The 26,135-nt window shown below is 40.8% G+C and overlaps 1 protein-coding gene across 20 annotated transcripts in view; it reads right to left on the bottom strand.

Moving 5' to 3' along the window:
* The window catches only part of KCNMA1 (potassium calcium-activated channel subfamily M alpha 1), a 769,792-nt gene that overhangs the window by 147,209 nt on the left and 596,448 nt on the right, over window positions 1-26,135 (bottom strand). For 19 of the 20 annotated variants that reach the window (XM_063709977.1, XM_063709971.1, XM_055353797.2 and 16 more), the window contains exons 15-17: window positions 23,308-23,417; window positions 11,613-11,681; window positions 2,871-2,957 (exon numbers count right to left, since the gene is read on the bottom strand). In XM_063709977.1, coding sequence (XP_063566047.1) covers window positions 2,871-2,957; window positions 11,613-11,681; window positions 23,308-23,417 — 266 coding nt within the window. Of the gene's footprint in view, window positions 1-2,870; window positions 2,958-9,227; window positions 9,240-11,612; window positions 11,682-23,307; window positions 23,418-26,135 lie in introns of all 20 variants that reach the window. The other variant, XM_063709978.1, reaches the window with a different exon arrangement.

Raw genomic sequence — 26,135 nt, 5'->3', positions numbered from 1 at the left:
CCTATCCACAATGAACTTCTTCCCAGCCCATCTCTTCTTCCTATCTGATCCCTGCCTGATGGATTATTTCCCTTCATCTCAATCTCTGCTCAAATACCATCCCCTCTGAGAAACTTTCACTTATACCCAACCCAAATCAGTGACCCAGTTGCATTAATTCTTTTACCACTAATTATTTTTTAAAAAACTGTAATTCTTTCCTGCCTAGAATATGAGCCCCATGAGAGTTGGGACTTCTCCCCATTGTTCATTTTTCACCACTGTTTCCCTGGTGCCTTGTATAGAGCCTTCTAAATGTAAACGACTTATACACATTTGATGGGCGAATGAATGAGTGAGTTTGAGACTGCTTCCCGGTATGTTGGGTCTGCCAATTTTTCAGGAGAAATGAGTAATAAGGATTTTTATATAAAAGCTCGTAACTTTTTTCACCTTGGCAACTCATTTGTATTTTAAAATTGTGACTCAAAAGGATCATATGTGCAAGCCAAATTGAGTCACTGAGCCACCGTTTTGTGACTCCTATATTAAAGTCTATGTTCCAACGTTATTTTAAAAGGAAAATATTTGGTGGCAAGGAGGAAAGAGCAAGTACCCAAATGCCCATCCTCAAGTGACCTTCTTAAGACTGCAGTGGGATGGTTTCACTCCTCATTTTCTAAAACACTGCATCTGAAGGTTTCTATGAGCTAGAATTCATTAACTTCTTTTGTTGCTTTTTTGCAGTGGAGGGTGCAAACTCGATACTAGATCATCATAATCTACTTTTCCATTTTTACAAAGCTTGTTTAGTTTCATTCAAATCTCCAATGTCCTTTCTGTGGTTTTTCGCAGTCTTCATCTATTTGAAATCCCCTAACTGACAGCATTTGCTTTGACACATCACACGCCATGGAAAATTACAGCCTGGTGTTGTAGCTGATTGTGTCAGCATGTATTTGTGAATACCATAAAGCACTGAAATGAGACATATTGCACTCCCTAATATAGGAGGTAATTTGTTTTTTGGACGGCCTGATATTTGTGACATTCATTAGTGAGAGATGCAATAGGAAATAGAATTACACAAATGGGAGTTTCATGTTATATTTGCTATCTGGGAGGTATACGTGATATATGGTTCTCCTGTGCTCCCCAGCCTCCTGTACTTGGTGCTGAGATGCTGTTTCAAGCTTTTGTGTCTCACAGTCTGGACAAGGGCACAAGCTTCTTCTCCAGGAGACCTGATTGGAGCACAGGGAGAGGGAAGGTTCAGTCCCATTAATCCTAATTTCCCTTCTCAGGTGTACCCAGTTCTCAGGATACTCTTGAACAACCAGGAGATTCCGTGAACTAAGTAGGGGGGTATTTTCCCCCCACAACTCAATCATGGCAATCTTTCCCCAATTTGCAGAAATAAATTTAAGTTATTAGAGCGCTCAGTTTAAGAATTCTTTTTTCTTCCAACAGCCGATATTTTCTTTTTCCCAAAAGCTTCTGTAGCCAGTATGGCTTAGTTTGCTAGAGCAGATGGGGAGGAAGAGGACCCTAAGTATCCATGGTCACATGTCATCGTTCTGTGCTCAGCGTGTCAGGCTTAACCTAGGCAAATAATTAAGAGTGCAAGCTCCAACTTCCTGGCTTTATTCCTCACTAGCAGTATGGCTTTGGGCAAGTTAGTTAGCCAAGTTGTGCCTCAGTTTCCTCATATGTAAAGTGGGAAAGAGTAATGCTACCTATCTCATGGGGTTGCTGTGAGAGTTTAACAAGTTTTAGATACAGAGAACCTAGTACCTAGAATAGTGCTGGGGTGTAATAAACCCTCCTCTGTAAGAATGTGGTAGTATTATTAAATTTGGTAGAAAGAGAGTGGGTTTTAGAAAAGGAAAGACCAGTTCCACTCCGGGCTCCACCACTTACTTATGTGCCTCATGGCCTCGGACAAATTACTTATCTTGATTTTACAGATGAGGAAACCAAAGCTCTGAGTATTTGAGAAGACTTACCTTCCAGGGTTATTTTGAAGAGCAGCAATAAAGAATGTAGCACACCTAGAACAGGCCTGGCTTTGACTAGGAACTCATTCAATGAAGACAATAGGCTTATATAACTAATGATAGACCTTCACAATTAATAATGTACTTAAAATATTTTATGCAATATTACTGTTGAGCTGAATGACCTGTCTGAACATTTGCATCACATTTTCTGCTAGTAAATTTCTCCAAGTTCATAAGATAGAATCAAATACAATAATATTCCATGTTGTGCTGCAAAGGGCCCTGTGAATTCCTAGGCTGCTTAAACAGGTTTAAGGATACGAATAAAAATGTCATGAAACATGTAGGCCAGTGAAATCCTGTGCTGCACTTACAGTGGCTTAACAATTGAAGCTGACAACTTCAGCCACTTACCTAGGAGGCCACAGATAGAAATAGAGCCAGTTTCATATTCCATCTGAAATTAATCCCAACCTTTTGAAATTCTATTTGGCAGGGAGAGTAGTAGAAAACTGATAATTCTCAAGTAAATTTCCCAGATAATATTAAGTAAAGAGCACTAGATAAGGAGCCAGTTGTCTTGTTATGTTGTTCTGAATCATCAGGAATCAGGATGACCTCGAGCAGTCATTCAGCTCTCTGAGCCCCCATTTTCTCCCTCACAAAATAAATGAGCAGGTAACTAGGCTTCCTAATTCTAAAATTTTATTATTCTCATTCAAAGATGTGGAATTCACTACATGAACTGGAGTCTGTGGAAGTTTTTCTTACACCAGTTGATGGCCATAGACATGTTAAGGAGTTTTGGGGTTATGGAAGCCTGCCTACTTCCATGGGTCAAGGTGTCTACGGCCGGGCCAGAAAGAAAGCCAGTTGAAAATAAACTCTTACCTTTTAACTTCTTTGGCATCACTTGCGATGAAAAATCCTAAAGTACCTTCTTGGATCTTAAGATGGTTTCCAGGATTAATTAATATACTGCTCAGTGAACAAAAACAAACAGAGAAGATACATTTGTGAGGTCATGTTCTGAATAAAACCTTGAAGGCTACACCATACTGTTGTGTTTATAGGGGGCCCACTAGTCTAAAGCTTTCCCCAAAGATTTTGTCCAGAGTCCAATGTCCACTGCCCCATACATTTAGTTGGATAATGCCATCATTAAGCACTACTGCTTACTTCCCAGGCTGGCATGCTCCAGTTGAGGAAATCAAAGCAAATCAAGGTTTTAGGGCCTGGGTTTTTATAATGGAGCAGTCTAGCTGCCATCATGGGCACATGATTTGAAGCAAAGTCCATCAGAATACATTCCTTTTGAAACTGCTATTGGTGGTCAACACGGAAGCATTATTGGCCTGATGAAGCTATTGCTACAACAATTTTCCATTAAATGACAGAGCATTAATGGGACCCCTATAGATATACATAAACATACATGTACACACACCACATATTACCGCAGGGAATGGTACAAGACACCCGTAACCAATGCGGAAGCAAACTGAACATCTTCATGACATTGATAAGGACATGGAAATTGATTCCATGTACAGCCTTTATAGGAACAATTGGATTTACCCAAACATTTTTTTTTTAAGTCAGCAGTTGGATATACTTAACGATTCCAGTCTGCTGTTTATAAAAACGTACAGGGTGTTTGAATAAGATGTGTGTCCAGCAGGTCCTAATTGAGGCAAATTGAGAAAACAAATGCAAAACTCCCCTTAAAATAACTTGCCCTGCAGAGAAGTGGGAACCTAAATATACATTGTCCTATTTCAAAGTGGCATAAATAGATTAGCTGACCAAGTTGTGTTTGGACTGACAGAAGAGATAAATGTATCCTAATCTAATAAATGGATGAAACAAACAAGTTTAATTTTCTGCAGATCAAAAGCAGAATACAAGATTGTCTGATGCAGAGACTGAGAAAAGACTTCAGGCTTAATGGATACTGAATTCAGGGATTCTGAATAAAACAACAGATACAACAGAGGTATTCCTTGTTCTGAAAAGATGTTGCTTAATAAGGTAATAGATATTTGGAATCAGTCTAAAGGAAGTTCTCAGCTGCCCCAAACAATCAAAATATAGAGGATGGTAATTAACACATAATCTTTTTTCCTACTGGTAAACCATTCCAGAGAAGTGTTGTGGTCATGAAGTGATACGTCTGTAGTCATACAGGAAGGACCCAGGTGAACCTTTGTTCACCTGGTTGGGAGACCTCCGAGCAGATCATTATTGCAAAATAATTTTTTGTGGTCACAAGAACATCTACCATTACTTATAACAAGACCTGACAGGAGGAAACTGTACTTGTGTCATGACTATTATTAACACTCAATAATACCAAAAGGCTATGAAGATTTAACTGTTCTGCCCTACAACCACAGGCAGCAGTGAGATTCCTCCCAAATCAGACAGCAGCAGTCCACACTAATAGCACGGCCTGCACTGAGCAGCGGCTCTCCATAAGCACCTCCTAATGACCCCTCCGCCAACTCTTCACATGGGTATAACAAGCCCTCTGACTTCATGCAATCACGAGGGTGAAGTGTTAGAGCTCATACAGTTTAGATGAATTTATCTTTCAAAGCCAATTCAGTATGATGTGTTAGAAAGGCAGGATTCTAAATTTTGCACATTTTTTTACCTCCTTTCCTGCAAGGCAGTTTTTACATGCCCTGGCTCTACAATCAGAATTTGGGTCCAAATTCCAACACTACCACTTAATAGCTGTTTGACTTTGGGCCAGTTACTAAATATCCCTAGAACTCAACTTTCTTACCTACAAGAGGTGGATAATGGTAACAATAATCTTTAGAGAATTAAGAGAAATGATGTATAGAAGTCTCAATGCATGTGGGTTATTGTTCCTTTTTTTAATTCTTGCAACAAAAAATCCAAAGTGTATTTCATTTTCAACAAAGTTATCACAGATTTTCTCTAGCTGACCCCATGGAATATAATACAGTATTCTTATCAAAATACCTTGCCCATTAATGAGATGAAATTATAGGGTAAAGAACTGTACGCTACATAATAATGTATAAGGACATACACAAAAAGTTCCATGCACTGGCTTTGCAAATGCAGGTAAGCCTCACACTTCTCATCTGTAAAATGGGTGAATAATCGCTAGCTTACAATGCCTCTAAGAGAGTTAAAGTATGTACTATGCGCTACATGACTGACACATAGAAGGTCTTAAATTCTTAGTTGCTACTCTCAGTGAGCTAGGTGCTTATAAAACTGAGAGGTAAAAAAATCCTCACAGCACCATCACCCTCCACTTTGTCCCTGCTGCTAATAAATGACCCAGGAGGTGCCCTATTGGCATTGAAAGACTTTTCCACTGACTGCAAGGAAATCCAAAGCATTTTATCCCTGCACAATATCTGGTGATGGGCTAATTTAGACTGACTTTTGTCTGCACAGTGAAGTATCCTGTGTTCCTTAAATCTATGGCTGATTGTGTAAGGAATCGAAAGCATCTCTAATTACCTCACAGATCATGTGGATTCCAGGATGCCCTCTTATTCCCTGTGAACAGGGGTGAGGGGGTTTAAATCATCCCCATGTGAGGTGTAAGGCAGAACCATTTGCAGATACTAAGCTAAGGCTAAGGCAGCCTTCTGGGTGAGAATCTAAAGAATGGATCCAGTCCTTGAAATAATGAAAGAAAGAAATCTAGATACATAAAGATGCTCTTGGCGCTGAAGCACCAGAAACTACATTACTGGTTTTTGTTTTTGTTTTTAATATTTTCGACATTAAGTCTTCTATACACATTCCAAATCTAGAAAGTTTAAATAAAACGCTAATCCCCGTCTTCCTCAAAATATAAAAAGACAAGGATTCTGGATAGTGATAACCTTCTCCCCCTTTTGCCTACTATCTTTAGAATTTGTTATTGACCTTCTAATAGGAACACATAAATTTTTCCAAGGATCTCTGATCTCTTTAGGAGAGTATCCAATGTTAAGTTTGTTTTGTTCTAATGACTGCCAAAAGTCTCTCTCTCTGTGCGCCACTCTGAATCAGTTCTCTGGCTCCAACTTTATGTAATTCACTAGTTTATCAGAGATAAACTTCAACATGTGTCATGTGAAGAATCAGGAAAATCTCTAAGAGAAAAAGCCCATATATCCATTAACAGAATTCCAACAAGGACATGTTGGCAGAGGTGGACTTTCCCTCATTTCAAGGAACATATAAATTATCCTTTCTTCTTTGACCTTACTGGTTTCAACAGAAAACATCCAGTGACAGCTGGAAGCACGGGGCTGGTGTGGTCCCTTGCTGTCTCTGTTTCTTTTGCTCTCAGACTAGTTTTAAGTCTCCACTTATTCTTTGTTTACTCACCTCCTACATGGAGCAAATATGTATTTTCTGTAAGGAACCCACAGTTGAGTAGAGGGGTACAAAACATGATCACATTCTATTTACCTTTGAGTTTCCTGGAGTAGCAGGCTTAGAGCCTTGCAGGCAACAGGCACATTTCAACTATTTGTTGAATGAATAAAAAAAATAAGTTTTTAAAGCCTCAGTTCCATAAGTTTTCCTTTTTTTCACAAATAAGTGGAAAGGAGGTCACAGTTTTCTTTCAAAGAACAAGCTACAATTCTCATCAGTCAGGCCGATTAAAGGAGTGACCACACCTCTGCTAGGGCTACGGGACTGGCCAATGAACTAGCAATCTCTCAGATGTGTTAAGTATGAATATGTAAATATCCCAATATGTAAACAGCCTGCCACTTGCAAAGTTGGGGCAATTGATTTCAACATTGAAAGCAAAACTTCAAAGAGAAATATGGGTTCCTAGACATAAAACACATCTACGTGCAATTGGCTAGCGGGGCTCAGTCCCGCGGGGAAATGCCTCTATCAGGTCCTTCCATGAGAGGAGCACCGCGTCTCAAGTTGTATCACATTTCATTGGGTATCTCTCGCTAAACACTGGTCAGGTTGGAAGACTGCAGCTTGATGGAGGAAAGTAATGTATTCCTTTCTCCACCACTTGTGCATAACTGGGGGACATCTAGTTTTGTCTTCAATCATTGTAAACTTTACTTGTTTCCTGTTTCTGGAGACAACCTATGATTGGTAATTCAAGTGAAACAGATATTGTTTAAGGAAACTTCTATCCATTATGGGTAAATATGATAGATATATATTTCTCTCCTCTCCCTTTCATTTTTGGTAGGTGTAATGTACCATTCCTCAGGCAATTTTAAAAAAATAGCATGACTTATATGAGAACATAGTTTGTGCTTGATAACGTAGTAATTATATTTGTGTCTAGCAAGCTAATGGGACTTCATTAACTAAAGCAAGCAAATAAGAACCATCTAGGGTTTCCATTCATGCCAGGCCCAGATGAATCATGCCATTGAGAAGAGGCTTCTTTGATCACACAAGTTCATATACAATGACTCTCAGTTGGAACTTTGTTTGAACCAATCCGTGTCCCCTCTCAGAGAGTATGACTGCATTTGTAGTTTACAGGCTATGTGCAGGCACAGTTCGGAGAAACCCCACATCTCAAATCTTATCACCTTTCTGGAACTTTTCATTTTTTCTGGGCTTTCAAATACATGCTACTGGAGTCCCACACAACTAGACACACACACTTTTACTTTAGGATACCATTGGAGACACAGTTGTGTATTTCATACGTCAATATACTTAAGCCCAGTTCACTTACACACAGACAGCATGATAAAGATTGCTCCCAGTTGGTCAGACTCAAATGACTGCCACTGTGGTCCACCAGAGATACTGGTGAGGACTTACTCAGCCTGCATCCATCTCAATAACTTTAGAAATGGCATTTTCTAATATATTTCGCACATACAAAAAAATATTAGCAATATGGGATGGGGAACAGAGAGGTGATCTAGAAAGGATAATGCTGGATATTTGGTTCTGGGAGCAAGCCAAATCATTTTCTGGTATACTTAGGACAAGTCATGCCTACATCACAACATGCCTTCACCACAAGATAAAAGGACTCAAAGGCCAAAAGCCAACAGCAGAGGTGCAACCACTGTGGACCTTTAAGATGCAAAGTGTTGCAGTAACTTCTTGCAGTTGGATCATATCAATAATACCAAACTGACAGGAAGCCACCTCTATTTATACACATGTACTCAAAAAAACAACAGAAGAATCAGACTTTGGAAAGAGATACAGACAAATACACATGCACAGACACACACACACAATTACAAACACAAACACATGATAGTGATTACAATCACAGAGAAAAGTAACTTGAAAAGATGAACAAGTAGGCATCTCAACAGTATGTTTTCAACAATATTGTCTTAGAGAACACATTATTGAAAAGCTATCCTGGAGCTATTAACCCAAAAGTTTTTTTAAAAATGCCATTGATGATGATTTAGTCATGCTTCATGCAATGTAAAACAGCAGCAAAACAGGGTGAAATCACAGGGTGAAAATTGAGAAACTTCATATTAAGAAATATGCCCAAACACACTAGGAAAAAAAAGCCATGAGTCTGTCTCAATAAACAGTACTAACTCCGTACATCAAGTGTGATAATCTGGCAATTTAATAGCAGTGTTCTAAGACTATACTGAGCACTGCCCAAGAAATAAAATATTCAAAATGTTATCACCAAAATAAATGTAAGGAAAAATAGAAGTGTAAGGGCTTGGTCTCTGTTTTGTGGATAAAAGGACATGAATTCTGCTCTATAGACAAGAAACTCGACACAGGGAGGAGGAGGTCACTGGGAATGTGGATGTGGTATGTAGACAAAATGGCACCAGAGTGCAATGGACATCAAGACATGTCAGGACAATACAGAAACAGACACAAAGGGCTGGAGAGAAGCATCCTCCTGTTCAACTTTAATAGTATTTGTTCCCATTATTGGTGCCATGACTGAAAACAGGAGTGTGCCTTTCCTTTCTTAGGTTTCCTGCAAAGAAGTTAGTGCGTCATCCAAAAGAACCAACAAATCAAACAGGAACAGAAATAGGCTACTTCCAATTTATGTACTCTAGTTGGAGAGGGGTGTGTGTGTATATATATATATATATACACACACACACACACACATATATAATATATATACACCAGACAAGGGAATGAGATTATATATACATATATATAATCTCTCTCTTCTTGAATTCTTGGCAAATGGTTAGTCCTGTGGTTAGGAGTGAAGATAGAGGGTGGAGGTTGGAAGAAAAGTTAACGAAGAGTGCATACCGCTTTCGGCTTCTGCAAAACGACAAGAAAAGAATTTAAAATCAAACAATTTGATAATAAATCGACTGACACCAGAAGGAAAGAAGGAATAAAACCTTTGTTTCAAATCACTTGAAGGATGCATGTGAAAACAAGGTTTTTTGGCAAAGCATGAAAACAGTATCATGGGGTGAAACTAACAACAAAGGCAGTTAAACACAGGTTAAAGAAGGTGGGAAGGAGAAGCAGGTCCTTTGAATTTTCACACCCAGTCAGTTAGAAAATGTGAGAGGGAAAGAAGTGGGATGTGTTTAAATAAAGAAAAACATTAAAATTATTATCTCCAGGGAAGATTTTTAAAAATGTGTGTTTTTAATGTGGATATTGTGTTTGATAAGTCCTGTGTTTTCTCAGAGGCATGATCCACATTCCCTCAAACACACCTTTTTCCACAAGAACCAATGTGCTTCCACACTGAGACCAAGCCACATTTGAGAATTAAAGCTGGCAACTGCACAAAGAAAGCCCAAACAAAGCCAAACAAGTCCTTTTTGCCCTTTTCTGAAGAAAAAAAAAAAAAAATATATATATATATATATATATACTAAAAACTATATCTACAAATATGGCTTTGTTGAAAACATCTCAGAATTGTGACTCAATTGAAGGGCCTATCCAAGAAAAGTTTCATCTTCAGGGAGTGCTCTGAGTTAGTTTTCTTAGAATAGTGACTTTGAGTTCACAATGAACCATTAACAGCCTTTCGCTCTTTTTCTCTCCTTGGAACCAAAAGGCAACAAGTGAAAGACAACTGCTCAAGGTTCAGGGTGCAATCTCCTGCAGTCAGATTATTCCAGAATGGTCGAAAAACACTATGCAGCATCAGCATCACCCACATCATGACATTTTTTTTTGAAAGATGCACAAAAGTAAATAGAGAACATTGAGTTACACAAAGATTTGCGATTTCGCAACACGGAGAATATCATTTGCAAAAATCCAGGATACACACAGTTCCCCTACACAGGTACAAGTGAGTACTGGCAAAAACATGGGTAAACAGTAATCCCAGAAAATTCCACCTCATCTGCTGAACAACTAATAACCAGGACTGTCAGTTTTTGCAAACAATATTCTTCACTTTGCCAACATGAAAAAGAAAATATTTATCTATCTACATATTTGTTAACTGCTACAGCCATGTTCTACATATGGCCACCAAATCTACCATTTTTTCTTCCTTTTGGTTGATTTGGGTTTTCAAAATAGCTTAACATTTGATCAGATTGACTTTGTGAGCAATCTGATCTGGTAGTTAAGGTAACAGAAAACATCGGATTGATCTGTTTACAATCCAGTGTTTTCTTTTCTTTTGTTTTGTCTTGTCATAGACACAGACTATACATTTGAAAGTCTGGCTGTATTGGGTTATTCACCCAGATAAAGAAAACTCCTTAAATGATGATGAAAGGAAACGTCTAGTCTTCCCCTGTACTCTGCTCAGTTATTAAGGTGTTTGTCAGAGGGGATCTGCACTCTACATTTGGGCATCTGCAGGATCAAAAATATGAACTATAGAGGAATAGACTGTGGGTGTCATTTCAGAGAACAAAAGCTTGAGCATTTCTCAATGAGCTCTCTTTCTTCCAAAACTATTGACAAGAACTGGGGAGCAAAAAAATCATCTCTATTTTATCTGTAAGGCGTACAGTACTCCATCAGCAAAATTTCTTGTTAGCACGATGCTTCCCACCTCCAGTGTGAACTCACATATTGACTGGGATGTTATCTATTTCAACCAGACCCAGTCCCCCATCAGTCTGATTCGCACATAATTAAGTGTAAAATAAATAAATAAAGAGAGCTCCTGCCTCTGAGCTCCACTCTCCTGGCTCATTTACATGAAGCTGATATTCTGCCACCTGGATTTTGGTTGCACCGGGAGAAGCACATATGGTACACAATAGGCTGCTTGTAATTTGGCTATCAAGAGAGTTGGTGTCTCCCCTCACAGCTCTACCCCAAGGCTGCTGTAAAGGAGGCCAGAGTCCACCTGCTTTTATGCTCACAGCAGTAAAAAGGGGTTTTAAGTTCTGGTTTAATACTTAGAAGGTGAAAAGTCCAGGTCGGCATGATCAGGTGGAGATATTTTGAGGACTCATCCCTCTTCCCTGGAGAAACACTCTCTGAATGTCCAGCAGGGCTTTGGGTGCCAGGCTGGTCTGGCATATAAGCTGCAGTGTCTGGTGGGGCATGCCTCGAAATGTGCTCTAGGGTCAGAGAGGTTTTACATCTGGTTCCATGCAGATAAATAATGCACAAGAAAGCAGAAGTGAACCGACCGTTCTCAGAACGCACTCTCACCATCAAAAGTGTCAGCTGGCTGCTGGGTCACCGCAAACTTACCGGCTCTCTCGGTTGGCAGATTTGTACTCAATGGCTATCATTAGGAGCTTGAGCTTCACAAAACACAGCCTGCAATGAGATGGAGAAGCCTCCCAATCAGTTCTTCTGAATGACCAGAGCCACGTAACAAACACTATTACGATCTTTCAGTCTCCTAATGCAATCATTACCGAGGGGATCCTCATTCCACCGGCACTGTGCCAAAGGGAGGGGGTGGAAGCAACACCTCTCCATCTTCCCTATTAAACCTGATTTCTTGCAAGTGATAAGGTGCTGGATGCTCAAAGTGCAAATTGCACTCAGGTCTGGCTGTCTAGACACAGAGCCCAAGCAGGAATTTGTGCCTGGGGATTTACACTGGGCCAGATTCATTAGTTACTCGGTCGGGTAGTAAAATGTTAACTACAGGGGGAGGGAAAGATTTGGACCAGCTGGACCTGTTATTTGGATTCCGTTTCGGTCTTTTGTACAAATGGCTCATATTGTTGTTCCGAGCAGACCCCTGTGTGCTTGCAATGATGGTAATAATACTTGGCCTCTGTGTAAGTGCCCAGCACATGACGATGGCATTGTCACTCCTGGCTCCATCCAAGCTGTCTCACCTCATCTGCTTGGTGCTCTCGACTGCAGAGCAGACTGCTTTGAGGCTGGCTTGTTCCTGTTTCCATCCCTTCCCTTGTGCGTTCCCCACTCTCGATCCCTTCTTCTCTCTTCCCAACCCATCCTCACAGGCCACGTCAACTCTAATCTTGCAAGCAGTAGGTCTTCTCCAGCTACTGCTACCCTGTGATTTTCTACTCTCAAAACTCTCCTAGCACCTTGTCTGTAACCAAATCACTGAGCCTTTAGTCAATTTTACACTGGCTGGGGTCGCTCCCTATTGTTTCATGTGTCTGAACTTTGTCTCCTTAACCAGAGCAACTTCCTTAAGAGTCCTGGACTTGTTTGGAATTCTCCATAGTGCATAGTGAATAGACCCACCGATACAGAGAAGCTAAACAAACAAATGGTTTCCACTTACTGGGTTTCAAGTCTAAGAAAATAACAAAAGGTGCAGTAAAATGTTTATGCTTAAAGATGTTCAGAGTAAGTGTTATTTACATGGAGTAGAAAAATAGAAAACAACCTAAAAGTCCAATAATAAGGCAATAAAGTACAGTGCAATATGGTATTAGCATTCTAAATGGCTTTTCAAAGAATATTTCAAGATATAAGATCAATAAATAATATCATATAAAAAGACATGAACATGTAAATAGAACAAATATATAAAAATACATGAATATGTAAATGGCACAATACAGTTAGATGAACCTATACACTTACATACTTACAGAATAAAAGCTCACATAAACAAAATAATTACATACATGATGTATGACAAGTGTCTACAATTAGCATTACCATTTTGAATAATAGAACATTGATTAACTGATAGATTGAACAATGAGTTGATGCTTATTTATTTAGCTCCAGCATTGTAAGGGGGATAAGATACTGGGTCACAGTGTGGGGAAGGCTTCCTTGTGGGTCAATTTAATCCCCTCAATATCCCTAAGAGGAAGCTATTACCCCAATTATTCAGACTTCTGTTGATAGCTCCATTTTACACGTGATGAAACCAAGGATCAGAAAGTCCATGTAACATGCCTAAGGTCTCTAGCTAATACCTGGCAGGATACACTACATCTTGATCTCCAGTGAAGCCTATTTTGTATTGGGAGAGACAGACAATAAGAAAATATACAAGTGAATAAATAATAAATTCCTAGATGATGACAAGTTCTGTGTTGAAAATAAAACAACCTAAGAATATAAAGAGTAACTCAGAAGGGGTATATCATCTGTGATGGTTCAGGAGGACCATTCTGAGGATGCAGGGAGCACAACAGCATGATGAGAAGATATGGGGAAAGAGCTTTCTAGGAAGTGGAAACAGCAAGCACAGAGGCCCTGAGACAGGGAAGAGCTCTGGGTGTTTGAGGATCAGCAATAAATTCAGTAAGACTGCAGCTGAGTGAGCAAAGTCAAGCGTGACAGTGATTAGGTCAGGAAATGAGGTGGGAGCAAGATCATGAGGTCTTTGCTTTCCAGAGCAAGGAGTCTACAGCTTATTATAAGTGGAATTGGGGGATTTTAGTTGGTTTAAAATAGAAAAGTGACATAATCAGATGTGCTGGATAGGGGGATGTGTTGCTTTCAAGGAAAGTGCTGCTGAAGGCCTCATGCTCTCCAGGGAGTGAAACCAATTGCTCATTCCTACATGTGAGGTTGTGGTCCACAGCACTGCCTTCAGCAGACAGTCAGATGTCAAAGGACCACTTCTATCCAGGCATATCTGGGATCTCCTGGTGATTTGCAGGTTTTCTGATTCCTGCCAGCAGATTCTAATGACCTGGGCTTTGTGCTGATTATGCAGCTTGCTGAAACACCAACACACATATCCAACTACAGCTGGAAAATGCCATCCTTAATTTATGTCCCAAAGAGCACTGCTAACATGCACCCTTTATGGGACTGTTACTTCTGGAGCTTAAATTGTTTTTTTAAAAAATAAGATAGCTTATGCAATGTTTATTGAACCAAATTACCAAATTAAGTAACCACTTTCTAATGTAAATAGTAGCTAAATACCAAAACATCAGGGAGAAGGCTGATCTTAAACTTAGTATGGATCGTGCAAAGGTTAATTTGCTAATATCCTATGAGCAATGACCAGTCCACTTTGGGACTCTGGTAGTTCATGGGATCAAAGATCTTCATTGCTTTTATAAACCTAATCCCGCTGGTAAGAAGGGAAGTAACAGTTCGTAGTAATGGTGAATTATGTCTTCCTAGCTACTACAGTACCATCTACCAACTGGATATAAAAAGAAAAGAGTTTCCTCTACAAGAAAGTCCTAAAGTCTATGTGGCCTTGTATTCATTCCTTAACCTTATAGGGGATGGACCCGCAGATCTGAGTCCTCTTCCAGTTTTAAATCCATAACTTCAAAACATTCAAATCCATACCTAAGATGATTCTACAATGCCTTATAGAAGCCCCTTTTAAAAAGTCCTTTGACCCAAAACAAGCTGTTGCCCACTGGCCAAAGGAAAGGAGAGGGATAGAATGATGTGAACAGAGAGAACATAGGCAAGCCGTGCCACAACACAGATTTTCAGACTCAAGCCCTTCAAGATTGGCTGATCTTGCCCTTCCTATGCAGATAACAAACTGAGCCCAAACAGAGGAGAGCAACTAGTTCAAGGCCAATTGACTCTTATGTAAAAAGCCAAAAGTGGAAATCGAGTCTTTGATGCAATGTGCTGCACAGATGCTTCTCATCAGAAGAGAGGAAATGAAGTGGCAGTCACAAGCCCAACAGGCAGACACATTCTGTTTGGTAAGTACAGTGTTTTTTAAAAAACTGTAAATAGATGCCAACAAGTGAATTCACATAAAAACTGGCTTTTCAGCTTTCCTTGCAAAATCAGATAGGGCTACATTGGCACCACATTCCACATGCTAAAAGGGAGTACAGCTGTGAAGCACTTATCCCTCTGGATGGGATGTTTGTTCTCCAATGTGCCACAGTTCCCACCACTGTCTATTGTCTCAGATGGCCTCACTCTTCATTCTTTCTTGCTAACTGCCTGAACCCTATAGGTATCTAAGTTTTTAATCCCTACTACAATAGGTATCCTCTAGATATTGCAAAATACAAATCAAGTATAATAAACCATGATTTACACTGGAAGCAAGAGCTATGGCTCCCTCTGTGAGTGTTCAAATCACACGTTTCTGTTAGATCCTGCCACAGAGAGTTGGCCAATGTCACAATCCTGGGCTTAAGGACTGCATCCTGTTGCAGAGATGCAGCCTCTGTTGGAGGTGTCCATTGGGGAAGAGCAGAGCAAGGTGAATGAACAGGGGAGCTGGTGTGGTAATCACTTGTTTGCTTATCTCTCCCCTCTAGACTGAGTTTTTCCTGTACAGGATGCATGCTTTGCCTCACTGGCATTTTGCAAAGTTCAAAGAGTAAGCCTTCAGTAAAGTCTGGATAAATAAATGCATGTATGAATGGGGAGTAGGATCTCATGAGTGGCTGGAGGGACGGAGAAAAGATAAAGTGGCAAACTAGGAAAGTCTATGCAGAGAAAGCTTGGAAGTGAGTATAGAATTATGAAACAAGCTGCTTCTTAGCTTGTCTTACTTGTTAGAAGCAGACAGATGGGAAAGGAAGGATACAGAAGGAAATAAAAGTAGTGATATGCTCTGGGAATCTAATTTTTGCCTTCAATCCACAATGCCAAGATGCAAGTCCAATTCTAAGATACAAACAATTTGTCCTTGGGACCTTCTAGAGACCCTCTTATACCCTTATGTACCCCTTACACTCCCAAGAATATATATACTTTCAGTCTACCCAGAACTGATGTTCTCTGGTTAAACATTTACTTGCAACACTCAACACCATTTTTTGGTAAAGAAGAATGGGCATTACCCATCTAATCCTTATTCTAATTCTGCCTTTACTCAACTTACAGTGTTTCAACATATACAGCATTGGTGTGAAATCAGGAAACAGGGTGAGGTGAGGTAAGGGGAAAAAAGGAAGCAAGAAAGCCTTCACAATGTGATAAATGGGATAAAATCAGCCATAAGCTAGCAATAATTTAATTCTTGGTTTCTAAAATAAAATGCCCCAGTATGTCCAAAGCAGGAAGTTGTTGCTGGTTGCAAAAATAATTACAGGGGAATAGAAATGACTTCTTTTTTCAAGAAAAAAATGCCACTTGTCACAAAAAGGTCTTAAGCCAGCAATCTGCAATAAAACTGTTGTAATAACAAGTTAGATTGCTTTCTTGATAATTATTAAGTAAAGGTCTACCAAATTTGACAACGACATTATACAAAGCCCCCCCCTTTCTTTTTTTTTTACTGCCAACATCATCTGTTAACTACAGTAGTTTCAACCCAGATGTTCCTGAACAAAGGCTCTTAAGAATTAGAGTCCAACTGTTTCTGCCTACCCAGAGGGAAATACATTGTTCCTGCCATTAAATCAGCCCCCTTTACTGGAAACATTACTTGCTGGTGTGAATTAAACATGGAAACCTGTCATAGAGTTTGCACCTTCAGGAAGAAAATACAAAGAGGAGGTTTGGGGCTGTTGAAGAGGACTCACCCCACAAGTCAGGTGAGGGAGGATGAAAGAAGCAACTGTCATCATTCCCCCTGAACCCAACCCCACCCAAAGCACCAGCCCCTCTTCAGCTATCCAGAGGGCCCCTGGGAATGTCAGGTTGGCACATGCAATTGAAGTAGATACAGATACAAACACTGCACATTGGGAAACAAGGTCTTCTGGATCGAGGGGCTGGAATGGAGAAGATTCACATTCAGGAGCTTTAATTTAAAATGACAGGCCCTAGAAATCAAAATATCCAGATAAAGAAACTTTGAAACATCCGGATTTCCAAGACTCAGCACCAAGAAAATAGAAGTGATTTAAAATGTTCATGGAAATGTTAAGACTCTTTTTCTCTATGAAGCTTTGATAAGAGTGGAGTGGGAAGGTTTCAGAATATCCCCACCCTCTCTCCCACTCTCTTATTCTCTCCTTCTCTCTCTCTCTTTCACACACACACACACACTCACACACACACAATCTCCACTAGCACACCTAAGACACTAGAATTTATAAATACATTACTTGATACAGACAATTAACTTTTGCCTAAAGTGTGAACAACTGCATTTTTAGAGAGCCTTGCTATTATTATTAATGAGAAACATAATATGAAAGAAAAAACCATGTGTTTGCTATGAGAACCCAGTGTTGAGTCAAAGCCCAAGCGCCCACCCCATTTCCAACAGGACTCCTTCCCTGACCCCTCTGTAGAGAATTCTGGACCCACCACTGCCTCAGTAGCCTGTTATTGAGGATTTCAATAGACTTTAGGGTCAACGGTTTATTCACTAGCTCATAGAAGGTCACCTCTTGGGTCTCTGTAGTAGAAATAACCACCAATACTGTATTCACATCTCTATTCATATATGTTCAACCCAAATTACAATACTCCCCAATCAAGTGGATGAATAGAGCCAGTTCTGTGAGGGGAAAATATTTTTTAAAAAATGAGATCTGCCAGGTGCGGTGGCTCACGCCTGTAATCCCAGCACTTTGGGAGGCCAAGGCGGGTGGATCGCCTGAGCTCAGGAGTTCAAGACCACCCAGAGCAACATGGTGAAACCCCGTATCTACTAAAAATACAAAAAAATTAACCGGGTGTGGTGGCACACGCCTCTAGTCCCAGCTACTTGGGAGGCTGAGGCAGGAGAATCTCTTGAGCCCCAGAGGACAAGGTTGCAGTGAGCTGAGATCACACCACTGCACTCGAGCTTGGGCTACAGAGTGAGACTCCATCTCAAAAAAAAAAAAAAAAAGAGACATCTGAGCCTCTCCATAAATTCACTTAAAATGCTCATTTTTGCAGCCAGGCTAAAGAAATCTATCATATAACAATTGGGTCTGCCTGGTTTCTGCTCCATGTTCAAATTCGGATGTCTTTCTCCAAAAACTAATGATTTCACAGAACTGAAGTTAAACTAGCTACAGTTTTCATTGGGCAAGAGGCCCAGCTTTCTCCGGGCGGTCTTAAATTTTAAATTTCCCCAAGCGGCTTCTTTTTAAAGATCTGTCTGTGCAAAACAACACAGGTTGAGAGCATGATTTTCTGAATTTAGGAGGGGAGCACTGAATGCAGGGAGGTAGAGGAGGGAAAAGAGAATCCCCCTGCACTTTTAAACCAGCACAGTAGCATCCATACTTGCCCCTGGGCTTGGGGACAGAACTCCTGCCCTTCAGCACAGCTGAGGAAGATCTGATCGGAGTTCCCCAAGTTCCCCAGGCATTAAATACTCCACATCAAACCTGAATTTTAACTGCTCCATCAGCTGCAGAGGGACAGAGAGAGACACACACCATATTTTAAATACATCTTTTGTCCTAATCCCCTCTGAGCTGTAAAACCTGATACAATTAAGCTTTTATATTTTGCAAATGATGAATGACTGACTAATAGGTTCCCGGTGAGATTCAGAACCTAGAACACAGTGTTCTTGAGGCAGCCCAACTGCTGAACCCGTGGTTTCCTGCAGCTCCTCCTTGTCCAGCCCCTCCCCTCCCCTCTGCCCTCCCTGGGGGTAGGGGAGCGCACCCTCGCTTTCGCAAGTGCTCACCAAAAACACTCTTATCAGTTTCCCCCAAAAAAATCACAAGTCAAAATAAATCTGATGCATCTCTTTGTCTCTTCTAAAGAGGAAAGCAATTTGCTGTAACTGGAAAATCTCGGAGACCTAGGTGTTGAGAGAGCTCCCTATGGTACCAGGTGGCGCAGCCTCCAGATTCCCTACCACTTAGAATATCCTCTTCCTTCTTTATCCCCCATCTGAATCAAAACTCCCGACAAGACACAGCTCAAATGTCATCTCTTCCAGGAAGAACCCCCATGTCCCCCCAGCCTACAGGGAGATGTCCCTGTAACTCTCAGCATCTCTATTCCAGCTGTGTGCATCTACCACAGCACTTATCAGTGGGTGTCTAGAGCTCTCTGAGGATGGGTACTATTTTCCTTAGCCAGACAGTAAACTCTGGAGGCAGCCACCCTAGGGAAACTGAATATTTTACTTGGCATTTGTTGGCATTTGTAAGTATTGCTATTAATCTTTTCATGCACATATATTTGATCAAATCTAGTAGCAGTTTCCTCTAGAAGTGGCACCAAGCTTGGCACAATGGTGCACATATCCCAATTCATTAAATATCTGGTTAATTGTGATTAACCGATAAGAGAATTTCCTAAAGGTTAAAAGTAAATATAACTTGGATACACATATAGCTCGCAATGTGTTTCTTTCTTTCTAAGTGCTTCTATTATATTCAATGAGAAAGATAAAGGTAGAAGGAAAAGGAGAGGAGGGAGAGGGGAAAAGACATTAACCCATACTGACAGATAAGTCATAGCACTCCTATTTCAGAGAAGGAGATTGGAGTAAGCACCTGTGATGGTTAATATTGAGTGTCAACTTGATTGGACTGAAGGATACAAAGTATTGTTCCTGGGTGTATCTGTGAGGGTGTTACCAAAGGAGATTAACATTTGAGTCTGTGGACTGGGAGAAGTAGATCCACCCTCACTCTGTATGGGCACAATCTAATCAGCGGCCAGCATGGCTAGGATAACGCAGGCAGAAGAAAGTGGAAGGACTAGACTTGTGAAGTCTTCCAGCCTTCATCTTTCTCCTGCGCTGGATGCTTCCTGCCCTTGAACATCACACTCCAAGTTCCTCAGCTTTTGGACTCTTGGACTTACACCAGTGATTTGCCAGGGGCTCTTGGGCCTTTGGCCACAGACTGAAGGCTACACTGAGAATCTCTTGGCTTGAAATTGATAGAGATAGCTTTTGGGGTGGCAGGACCTTCTGCCCCCACTGCCTCTTTTGCTCTCCTTCCTGTTCTCTTGGGAAACAATCTCAAATTTCACCCCTATATCCTGCTCCCATATCTTTTCATAGAATGACTCTCCTAGCTTCTGAGAAAACTCCAAGCTCTCCCAATCCCACCCTGCAAGGGAGCATTTTGCCAGCCTAGAGAAAAAGCACATTTATTTCTTTCCATGCTTTAAGATGTTATTGGCTGCATATTGTTTTAGTGCAGCGCATAATTACAGAAACCGCTCTGAAAATCTGTATATTTTATCTGTGCTTTACGATACCCAGAATATTCACCAATTCTTTTTCTTCTTCGTGAACCAGCTTAAAATATATTTTGGCATCCTTTATGTCGTTTTGAAATTGAATAGCCAATTCTTACTGTAATGAAAATACTTATGTGCCAGCCCAGTGATATACAACACTACACTCTAATTACGGCTGTGCTTTAATTAACCTGAATTGAAGAGTGTTATCATTAAACTGCTGGTAACTTTGAGTTATGGCTTTTCTTTAATTTAAAGTAGAAAACACAGATAATTAAGCCTCCAGATAATCAAATGCTTGAGGAGAGCTTCAATGTTTTGGGATGTTCCTAAATCTCATTAAATGTCCTTCTTTTATTGATCATTTCTACCTCTGCTGTATCATTGTATTAAACGAATAATAGCACTAAGTTGTACACATTCTCACTCACATCAGAAGTGGAATATATATATATTCCAGAAACTTTACTGAGCAAATACTAAATTATCTGACAACAATTTGTCTCCTTCTTGGGACATGTTCTAAATACAAAAATCAATCAAAGGGAATATTCACAGAGCCACTAGTGCCAGCTCTTGAGCTGGCTGAAGGCCAGTGAAGTTCCACACCACCCAGTGGGTCAGGGTTGGCAAACTCACACAACCACAGGGCCAGGCCTGGGATTTATGTGCAAATCTGGCCTGGTTTAAGATATCAGGGAGGAGTAACTACATGACTATACTAACCCCTTTGCTACATCAAACTGGAGCCAGTTAGCATTCCGAGGAAATGCAGGTCTTGCACTGTCACATTAAATTTTCTAAAGAATCCAGAAATCTAGTTTTTACGTGAAATACTACTATTTCGAAATATCAGCAACTAGTTGCTATCTATGTGAGTCAAACATACCTACTGAGTATCCCAGTTAGAGCCTGTAGGGGGAGCAGTCCTGACCCTTCAAGTTACCCATAAGAGGAACCGACTCAGTTCCCAAGAGCAGAGTAAGAGAAGGGTGGAAAAGCAAGAAGGGCCTGGGGGTTGGGGAGGGAGCACTCTCGTTAGATACAAACACCAGTTAGGCCAGGGAAACCCTACAGCCAAGGAAGGGGGCTTGACGGAGCACCTGCTGACACCCTCACCAACATAAGACTCCCGCAGGCGCTGGCAGCTCTGCTATGTGCTCAGACCACCACCACATTAGACAGACAAGGCTTCAATTGCCTTTTTATAAAACTAGCTTCCGTTAAAAAGCCTGCTTTCCCCCGGGGCTTTGTATCCTAGGCAGACCAAGCTCCAGGGAGGGGGAGATCCCCTGGGACAGCCTCAGTGTTCCAGGACCCAATGCCTCTGAATGGTTAACTCCTCTCAGTGGCAGGAAGAGAAATAGCTCTCAAAGAAAGGCACACATGGGAGTCACAATAGGGCATCCATTTTCAGAAAATAACTCCTTCCGAATCAATTACCTATTCACTTTTCCAGTCCATTTAGCATTTAAACTTTCGCTTAGAGACAGGGTGAGAAATTTCAGTAAACAGCCAAACCATTTTGGATTGCTTAGGGTCTGGGCCCAGGGACTGACAGAGTGCACCTGCTGTGTTCAGTGACAGGAGGCTCCAGGTAAACACGAAGCCACCAAGCGCTCCGCCTCCCTGCCTCCTGCATACAGAAAGAAAACCGCGATACAGAGGAGGCCAAGGGCACCCAGGACTGTCCCCTCCTTTGTGGTAAAGCCTGATCAGTTTTGTTTCGATGTCTTCAGACCTCTCTTTTGGTTTGTATGTAGGCAGGAAGTGCAAGCAAATGGCTTTTCTTCCTCAGCCCAGTGAGCTCCCAGATACCCCTGTTTCTTCCCAGTGAGAAGAATCCTTGTCAAATCCTTTGCTAAGGTGTCAGGAGAATAGGCTTAATGTTTCACCAACCTCAGGGAGTTTGTGTTTTCAGAGGGCACAAAGACCCCGTTCATCTTAAACTCAACATCTGAGATTTTTTTTTATTATTATTTTAGAGATATAATCACTGTTATCCAGGCTGGAATGCAGTTGTGTAATCAACCTCCTGGGCAGCCTCAACCTCCTGGGCTCAAGCAATCCTTCTACCCCAGCCTCTAGAGTAGCTAGGACCATACGTGTGTGCCACCACACTCAGCTAATTTTCCTTATTTTTTGTAGAGATAAAGTCTCACTGTGTTGCCCAGGCTAGTCTTGAATGCCTAGCCTCAAGTGATCCTCTCACCTCAGCTTCTAAAAGTGCTGGGATTGCAGACATGAGGATTCTAAGTGAGGAATCTGAGGCACTGTCATGCCTCACGGCAGACACCTGGAGCTCTTGAGGTCATCCTCCATAGGTGACCATCTATTCTACCTGCAGTGGCCATGGCGGGTGGCTTTGATCCATCCTGCTGAGCCAGTGGAAAGAGAAGCTAAGACTTGTCATTATTATAACATGGCAGTTGTCTATGTGGGGGCTCAAGGCCTCCTTCTGTATATTTGGTTCCACATTTCCTCAGCAAAGGGTGAAAACACTTTGAATGGCTTTATTTCAGTAGCTTCTCTGTTGTCTCTATGATCAGACTTGATGGGAAGACAGATTAAAATTCCTTTCATTGAGGGGCTGGCAAGATTTGTTTTGCCCTCTTAGAATCAGACAGGCAGGGGTTTATGCCACTCTTCATAAATGTGTCTACATCACAGAAGGCATGCAGGATAACTGTAGTTCATAAGTTAGCATAAATGATGAATTCAAGTCCAAGACTCTCAGGCCTGTCAAGAAAAGTGGGGCCAGTGGAAATTCCCCAGGCAGAGGCCATGTAATGACCCACCCTCCTATTCATTACATGGGGCCGAGCACACGGGATACCCTCGGCAATTGTCAAGTGCTCCATCTGTATCCAGCAGAGGTGGGAGGCTTCCTTGCAAAGGGCACATTCAATATCCCTGAAAGCCAAAGAGCATCCAGTTAAAGGTCACTTACTCACAAACAGTAGGGAAGGACAGACCCACGAAGGCACTGGAGAGATATTCTGTGTACATTTCATTTGAGACTCCTTCCAAGTAGTATTTCTGCCACGTGTCTTCCTCAATCTAAAGGAAAGGAACACATGCGGAGAGTTTAAAATGTGATGGTGGGCTGTAAAAGGGAAACCTGAGTTACACTCTTAGGCAAATAAATGAATGCACTGGTTAGATAATGGTGACCTTTTCAGCAATCAGGAACACGGCCTCTGCACCCATATAAAGCCTTCAATAACCCTAAACTCATAAAGTGTGTGCCCTCTAAAACACTTCTTTTTTAACCTGTGTGATTTCTTTCCTTTTTCTTTTTTCTTTTTTTTTTTTTTTTTTTTTTTTTTGAGACAGGGTCTTACTGTTGCCTGGGCTGGAGTGCAGTGGATCATAGCTCACTGAAGCCTTGGACACCTGCACTGAAGCAATCCTCCTACCTCAGCCTCTGGAGTAGCTGGGACTATAGGTGTGCATCACCACACCTGGCAATTTTTTTTTTTTTAAGAGACAGAGTCTTGCTATGTTGCCCAGGCTTGTCTTGAACTCCCGGCCTCAAGTGATCCTCCTCCCGCTGCCTCTCAAAGTCCTGGGATTACAGGTGTGAGCCACCATGCACAGTCTTTAATCTGTATGACTTCTAATGGTGCGGAGACATGGGCACTCACCCACATTAGTGGACAAGGAAATTGATACAACTGTTTTGAAGAGGAATTTTGCAATTATTATCAAAATTTGTAAAAGTACATAGTCTTTTACATTACAATTCCATTTGAAGTATTCATAGCAAAGAAACAGGAAAACAGAGGTAAAAAAATATAAAAGAACATCCTTTCTATTCATGAAAAATGGGAAATAACCATAAATGGCACACATACAATGGAATACTAAGAAGCAATTAAAAATTATAATGAAAATGTATACCTGTTCATATAGAAATTCTGTAAAAAGGCACATTATAAAATAGTGTACATAATCTGATCCTATTTTTTTAGATGGCCTATAGTTATCTGAATGTTTGTAAAGCCATAAAAAAAAAATTAGGAAGCTTTATATCAAAACACTAACAGTTGTTACCTCTGAGTGGTAGAATGATACTTTTTTTCTCTATAGATTCCTGTATTGTCTGAAGGCTTTTATAATGAGCATGTATATATTATAATGAAACAGTATATTTCTACTTTGCACAAAATGACAGATTTTTCTGACCCCCCAAGGAATATCACAAAAGGTAAAATGTTAGTTTCAGAGATGTCTTGCTCCAAATTTCAAAAGGAGTATCACAAAAGTAAAATGTAGTTTCAGAGAGGTCTTGCTCCAAATTTCATTAAAATATGCATTTTTTCTAAGTAGTCAAGTTTAGCTGGTTTTCCCGGCAACCCTCTTCATGCTAGGCATCTCTGAAAGGATTTCACAATGTAGTGAATCTTCTTTTTTGTTTTTTTGAGACAGTCTTGCTCTGTCACCCAGGCTGGAGTGCAGTGGTGGGATCTCAGCTCACTGCAATCTCTGCCCCCTGGGTTCAAGAGATTCTATTGCCTCAGCCTCCTGAGTAGCTGGAATTGCAGGTGTGCACCACCATGCCTGGCTAATTCTTGTATTTTTGGTAAAGACAGGGTTTCACCATGTTGGCCAGACTGATCTCAAACTCCTGACCTCAAGTGATCTCCCTGCCTCGGCCTCCCAAAATGCTCCCAAAATACAGGCATGAGCCACTGCTGCCGGCTTACAATGGAGTCAGTCTTTAGAAACTGGTGAATTACAAGGAGAATGTTGAGCCGCTATGGGAGCTTAGGGATCTCACAGGCCTCCCTGAGGGAAGGAGGGCAAGCTGTGTGTCTTTGGCTGCAGGCTCTCAGGCTTCCCTTCCAGTGGGGGCATGGGTAAGAGGAAGATGAGAGGAAGCCACCCCGCCAACAGGAAGTGGCTCTTTAGAACGGCTTGTGCTGATCTTGTATTAAAAGGCATCTTTCCGGCGGCCAATCAGTCAGTTCACTGGGAGAAATGCAACACGTGGACCAGAAGGAGAGCTAGGAACAGTGGGCAAGGGCACACCTACCATCTACTTGGTGACGCTCCAGCATACAAAAGCCAGAAAAAATTTAGAAATAAACTGAAGGCTCCCTGGCTCTGTGCTTTTTGTCTGCTTTTAGCTCAGTCTGGGTGATTAGATTATGTAGGTTAACCTCATTAGTTTGAGCTGCTTCCAGCCTGCTCCCACAGGTTAGACATTAGCTAGGCAGTGCTGCTGGGTATGAGCAGTTTATCTACAAATTGGCCTTCCCCAGAGTGGGATCTTTAAAAAAAAAAAAAGTCACTCAACCAATTCTATTGCTAAATGGTATGATTTTAAAAATTAACTGCAATGTGTTTAGCTAAGCATGAACTTTTTAATTTCTCCAAACCATAAGATCTCAATAATATTTTTCGAATAAAAGATACGCTTGACTTATAAGCAAAGGTCACTAACTCTAACTAATTTGAAGAAAGCCTAATCTGCCTTAGTAAAAAAATGTTGGAATATAGAATATTTGGGAAACAGTATTAACATAATTTGTTTTATTAATGAATAGGATACTATATGAGGTATCACTAATTACAAATCCCCATACTAGAGCCTTATGGGCAAATAGTACTCCTGAAGTAAAATAATTCAGCCTATTCTTTTCATATGTGTTCTTTTATAATGTGTTGTTTATGGTCTAATTTAAATACAACAACTGATTATCAAAAATAATGAAAATACAAACCTTTATTATTGATCATTGGTGGTATTCCTCAATTAATATGGTTTTAACA

Source organism: Gorilla gorilla, chromosome 8 (assembly GCF_029281585.2).
Source record: "Gorilla gorilla gorilla isolate KB3781 chromosome 8, NHGRI_mGorGor1-v2.1_pri, whole genome shotgun sequence".
Taxonomy (NCBI): Eukaryota; Metazoa; Chordata; class Mammalia; order Primates; family Hominidae; genus Gorilla; species Gorilla gorilla.
This window is presented reverse-complemented; position numbering and strand designations above follow the sequence as displayed.